Below are 6,582 nucleotides of genomic sequence, written 5' to 3'. Positions count from 1 at the left end.
GTGTTGCTGTGGTTGTGGTGTAGGCCGGCAACTATACCTCTGATTAGACCCCTATCCTGGGAACTTCCATATGCCATGGGTGTGGCCCTAAAGAGCAAAAAAAAAAAAAAAAAATTTCCAGATTTTTATTTTTTAGTTCCCGCCTTTTAAGTTAAATTAAATTTCATTACATTTGAGGTTAGAGAATATGAACTATGTGCTATAAAGCCTTTTTTGTTGGAACTCAGATGAAGAGAATAAAGACTCAAGAAGTATCCACATATACATCCCAGAACTTGTGTCTAACAGAGATGCTATTTCTGGTGAGTTAGGTGGTAAGACTTTTTAAAAGATATTCTCATATAATTACTTATCCCTATGGAAAAATGTAAGATTTAATCTCTTCATTACACAAAATTAAATTCCAGATTAAGAATTAAATGTGAAAAAAGCCTCTACAGGAAAATAGAGTATTTCTGAGTATCTCTTGGACCTCATACTATTGCTTCTATGTATATTTACCTTCATATTCAAATATTTACATAATCCAGAGTGCGTCTGTTTTTGTTTTTGTTTTTGTTTTTGTCTCTTGTAGGGCCTCACTCATGGCATATGGAGGTTCCCAGGCTAGGGGTCTAATTGGAGCTGTAGCCACCGGCCTACACCACAGCACAGCAACACAGGATCCAAGCCACGTCTTCGACCTACACCACAGCTCAAGGCAATGCTGGATCCTTAACCCATGAGCAAGGCTATGGATCAAACCTGCAACCTCATGGTTCCTAGTTGGATTCATTAACCACTGAGCCACAACGGGAACTCCCAGAGTGATTCTGTTAAATGTAAATCAGGTCATGACACTTCACTGCTCAAAACCTTCCAATTGATGGCTTCCCAAAGCAAAACTAAATCCTCACATTAGCCTTCAAAGTCCTAAACAATACAGCCCACATCTGATCTCATCTCCTACTTCTCTCCCCTTCCTATTCTCTCTTTAAGAAACTCTAGCTCCTGGAAAAAGCTATGGGGCTCTTGCCTCAGGACATTTGTTCTTGTTTCATTTGCCTAAATTATTTTCCCCAGAAAGATACATGGCTCATTTATAACTTCTATTAAGTATTTGCTCAAATTATAACTTTTCAAAATAACTGACAGTGGTATTTTATATTACCCATTCTATACTTATCACTTCCTATTGGCTTTTTCTGCTTTATATTTCTTTATAACTCTTACCCTCATATTTTTTGATGTAATTTACTTATTTATATTGCTATCACATTTCCTTTCGATTTAATGTAAGCCCCATGAGGCAGGGATTGATTATTAATATTTTTTACTGCTGTATTCCCAGCATTCAACAGAGGAGTTCAATATTTGATGAACAAATTAATAAATGAACCTTTTAAGACCCCAATTATGTTAGTTCCTTTATGAAATTCTCCAATTAACAGGAATGTCCTCTCATTAAAGGACTTCAACTTCCTATAGCTTATTACTTTATTTCTCTTTTCCTTTGTATTAGGGTTGTCTAGAGAAACAACCAATAGAATATATATCCTGACCTGCTCTTTACACACACACACGCACACACACAGATTTTTTTTTTTTTTTTTTTGTCTTTTTGCTATTTCTTGGGCCGCTCTTGCGGCATATGGGAGGTTCCCAGGCTAGGGGTCTAATTGGAGCTGTAGCCACCAGCCTACGCCAGAGCCACAGCAACACAGGATCCGAGCCGCATCTGCAACCTACACCACAGCTCACGGCAATGCCGGATCGTTAACCCACTGAGCAAGGACAGGGATCGAACACGCAACCTCATGGTTCCTAGTCGGATTCGTTAACCACTGCGCCACGATGGAAACTCCCAGTTTTTTTTTTTTTTTTTTTTTTTTTTAATGGCTTACACAGTTATGGGGGCTGGCAAGCTCCAAATCTATAGGGCAAGCCAACAGGCTGAAGATTCAGATAAGAGTTGATGTTACAGTTTTCAGTCTGCAGGCGAGAAACTCAAGCAGAATTTCTGTATTGGACTCTAGAGGCAGAGTTCCTTCTTCTGTGCTTTTAAGGCCTTCAGCTGACTGGATGAGGCCCACCCACACTATGAGTGAATAACCTGCTGTAGTCAAAGTCTATTGATTCAAGTGTTAATCACATCTAAAAACCATCCTCATGAAACATCTAGACTGGTGTTTGATCAAACAACTGGTTGTCACTATCTAGCTAAGCTGACACATAAAATTAACCATGGTACCCTCTTACTCTTCCAAACACTGTATCTGTCTATCTTATGACTTTATTCTTCTTTCTCCCTCATCTACTTCATTCAGTCAATTTACAAATCTTGTTAGCTCTACTTTTAAAACAATCTTGAATCCAAACATTTCTTCCCATTCTGTGGACAGACAATACCCTTGTTAGAGTCAACATCTCCTCTTATTGGAATAGAGGCAGAGGTATCCTTCTACTGGGTTTCCCTGTACCCATTCTTGCTTCATTACAATTTATTTTCCATAGAAACGCAGATTGTTCCTTTTAAAACCTAAGCCACCATCTTTTCAAAAACCCCCTAATGACTTCCTGTCACACTTATAAAATTCAAAGTCCTAGACAAGGCTCACAAGGCACTACCTAGTTTGACCATGGCTAATCCCTGGCCCCTATCTGACATTCTCCTCTGGCTCATTCTGCTTGAGCCACATCCATCAGCTTGACAAGGATGCCATCTCCTCAGGCCTTTTGCACTTGCTTTTCCCTTCGCCTGCAGAATTCCCCTCAGTGAAACCATACCAGATCATAACAACATCTCCTACTGTCAGTATCTATCCCATTAACCTCTAATATTTTCTTCATTGTATTAACTGCTACCTGACATCATTTACTATTTAAGGTTTGTCACCTCTATTAGATTGTAACCTTCACTAAAAGAGTGGCTTTGTTTGCTTCACTGCTATATCCATAGCACCTAGAGTAGATACTGAATGCTTACACCCTCACAAAATAGCTGTTGAATGAATTATGAAGAAATGAGCAGTCTTTAATTTTCTAAAAATGTCGTATGTAATTGTAAGCTTATTTAGAAACTATGTATCTTATTTGTCACATATATACTAGGGGCTTACTAAGTATTTTATACTCAATAATTTAAAAGGCAATACTGGATAAGCTTATATACTTTTTCTAACATTGGATATAATTGCAGATTGTAGGTATTCAGTGGATGTTTGTTGGGCTTCAAATGCAATTTATTTTGGATCTAAAAATGGTAGAGGTTAACATATGGCTAATTTAGCTTTATTTTATGTATAGACAAATTAATTGGCAGTAATAAGAAAAGAGCTTTTGTAATAAATTATTTTGAAAATTGGCAAAAAGTGCAATTTATATAATCAACACATAATCCACGATTATTGCTTCTATACTAGATGTTTTCTATATACAGAAATACTGAAGCAATTTAGGTGTACTAAGCCTACATGTCAAGACAAGAATATGTGTTAACGTTATTTTCTTGAATATTATTTGTGGAACCAGAAAGGTTAGTAAGGCATTAGAATTTTTAAGCTTTTTAATTACTTTTTAAAAGTTGAAGTTTTCTGGTTCATTTTTGCTTCAGTTTATTTTTCTTTTCTCTCTATGTGGGTGTTACGGGTGGATGAATTTTATGGATTATAGGGTACAGAGATGAAATTAAAGTGACTACTTTACACTCACTGAGAAGATTCATTTTATGCTTTGAAAAAATACAGCAGATTAGAAAAACAACTTCATTTTGTGGGAAGAGAACTGGATTAGGTTTCAAAATATCTTAGCTCTAACTTGGGTATCTGACACCTTGATGTGTAATTCAGGAAACTTACAACATATTAAAGTAGAATGGAACCTTAGAAATATCTTAAACCAAACCCTTCCTTTTACTGATGAGGGGTTGATGCCAGAAGACATTGTGTGCAGAGCAAAGAATAAAAGAGAGGTTTCTTGATTCTCAAGCCTGTTCCCTTTCCCTTATATCAATATTTTAATTTGTAATTATATCTATGCATATATGTAATTATATAGGTGATCATATACATATATGTTCACATACCGAAACTAATATCTTTATCTCTGGCTCTTTAATAATACACTGCAGTCTGTTTAAATAATTGCAAGCTCTTTGAGAGCGGACCATATGCTTAAAGCTCTTTCCTTCTCAAAACATCAGTCTGGGAGCTGAACACCTGGTATATGCCCCATAAAATACGTTAATTAGAATTCACTTCATTGGAGAATTGCACACTAACCGCCTTGGATCTGGGTCGAGCTTTGGCCCCACCTTCTAACTCCGGACATGCGCAGATAAGTGAGTCCCCTCCAGCTCCGGCAGAGGTTTAGAGGCGCAGCGGGGCTGGTCTTCTGAAACGCTTGGCAGGCCAGGAACTTAAAAGAGTTCATGCCTTGCACTTTCCGTGAGTACCTCCGCTGGGCGGGAGCTCCTGCAGTGAGCAGGCAGGGGAGGAGGGGGAAAGGCAGACGCAGTTGGAGAGGTGCGGTGAAAGGAGCCAGGGACTCAGGTGAAGACCTTCTTTTCCCTGAAAGTGAGAAAGGGCTCAGAGGCCCTGCGTGGAGACGCCGGTTGCTTAGCAACCGGCAGACGCGGGTCTGGGCTGGCTTGAGCCGTAGCGGGGAACTGTTCCTTAGCGTGTCCTGTCTGAAGCTCTCTCAAAGAGGGTTCTTTCGGGGGAATTGCGTCAATTTATGCCTTTTCCAGCCCTTCCATCCCGGATTTAGTTTTTACTCAGATTGTTGGGTTAATTCAGGTTAGCTGCCGCTTGTCCTGGTCCATGAATCCCAGGTAGGAAGAGGGTGGAGCATACCTTCTGGTACATTGCAGAAGCTCTTCAGTATAATGTCATTTTGGGGCAGAGTGATGTGGGGGCAATTACTCTGCTTTGTTTGAAATTAGTAATGACCCCAGGTTCTCTTCAGACACCTGGTTCTCTTATCACCAGGACTCCAAGGTAGACTTGGTCTCCACCTGTGTGGAGTAAATTGTATTTACACACCTCTTTTCCTCTTTATTTGATTATGGCTTGATTTGATCAGTTTATTCTTTGCTTTCCACTGTGTTCGGATTTGGTATAAGCAACATTATAGCCACTAATACTACTGATCAAGAGAGAAGTGATGGTGATTGGAGTTGGAAATAATCATCTTTAAAAAATGAGAAAAGTGGGAGGTGAATTCTTTTTGGTAGCAGAAAAGATAATATGGCAGGATGTGGGTTTATTAGCCAACAGTATTTATTACATGCTGAAAATAACATCCATGATTCCGCAGCAGTTTGGGTGGAGACAGAATCCATCAAAAGCCTCTTCCTACCTCCTGCTATCCCCCATCCCCAACATATCCCAACTGGCTATTCAGTGCTTTTGGACAAAGACAAGCCTTGGCAACCAAAGACAAGCCTTGGCAACCAAAGACAAGCCTTGGCAACCCTTGCATTACAAAGATTGGCTCACAAGCCCTTTATTTGAAATTCTGAGGCTTTTCCTACCAAGTTTAGGTTTCTGGTGTTCTTTAGTCTCTTCAGCTAATTCCCTTCTTCTGATTATTTCCTGTACCAGCAAGGATGTAGTACTAGAAAGTGGTCTGGAACCTGTATGACTTCAAACTTTGCAGTAACTAGCAAGTAATTTGGCTAAGTAAAATTCACTTTTCTGAGTTTGAAAGTCAAAAGGTTGAGATGTTTAATTTCTGAAGTTTTGTCCAAATTTGAAGATTCTCTGAAATAGGATGTCATTGGCCTGACTTCCCTAATTCTATAAATCCTGGAGTGCTCCATATATGATGCATTGCCCTTTTCATACTTTTGTTATATCTGAATGAAATGTTTGTATGCTAGTGATTGTAGTTTTGAAATAACTCATATCTGAATTGACTGAATTCACTTGTTTAACAAAAATTTAAAAGCCTACCATTTTCTAGGTTTTATTCTAAGTGCTGAGTTACAGGGTGAAGAAAACCAGTAGTAATCTTTACTTTTTTGAGGATAGTATAGTATAGGTAGATTTTTTTTTATGGTATAGTGGTGAAGAATAATAGCTACCATTCATGCTTTAAACACCTTATCTTTGTTTGAAGACAGTTTTATAGATGGGCCTTATGATCATGTCGTAACTAAGTGCAAAGAAGTGAAACTAAAGATATGTTTAAGATGTATTCAGGTATTTGATTATGCATTAATTTATTTATTGATTAAATATTTATTAAACATCTGCTATGTTAAGGACATGAGATACCAACCTTCCTGGTCTTGACAGTTTATTAGGGAGATGAAAAGAGTAATTACAGTGAAGAGTGATGACTGTCATGCCTGGGGAAGTAAGGAACGAGGAGGACATGGACGTTTGAGAATATAAATGTTATTGTTATTTTTGTTTTTTAATTAATTAATTAATTAATTTTTGTCTTTTGTTGTTGTTGCTATTTCCTGGGCCGCTCCCGCGGCATATGGAGGTTCCCAGGCTAGGGGTCGAATTGGAGCTGTAGCCACCGGCCTACGCCAGAGCCACAGCAACTCGGGATCCGAGCCGCGTCTGCAACCTACACCACAGCTCACGGCAA

At 38.7% G+C, this 6,582-nt stretch overlaps 1 protein-coding gene across 15 annotated transcripts in view; it reads left to right on the top strand.

Moving 5' to 3' along the window:
* The window catches only part of CAPS2 (calcyphosine 2), a 48,571-nt gene continuing 45,519 nt past the window's right edge, over positions 3,531-6,582 (top strand). For 6 of the 15 annotated variants that reach the window (XM_021092031.1, XM_021092036.1, XM_021092029.1 and 3 more), the window contains exon 1: positions 3,544-4,424. In XM_021092031.1, coding sequence (XP_020947690.1) covers positions 4,409-4,424 — 16 coding nt within the window. In that variant the 5' untranslated portion in view covers positions 3,544-4,408. The other 9 variants (XM_021092032.1, XM_021092025.1, XM_021092030.1 and 6 more) reach the window with 7 other exon arrangements.

The sequence above is a fragment of the Sus scrofa genome, chromosome 5 (assembly GCF_000003025.6).
Source record: "Sus scrofa isolate TJ Tabasco breed Duroc chromosome 5, Sscrofa11.1, whole genome shotgun sequence".
Lineage (NCBI taxonomy): Eukaryota > Metazoa > Chordata > Mammalia > Artiodactyla > Suidae > Sus > Sus scrofa.
Note: the sequence above shows the minus strand (reverse complement) of the source record. Positions and strands in the feature narration are given on the sequence as shown.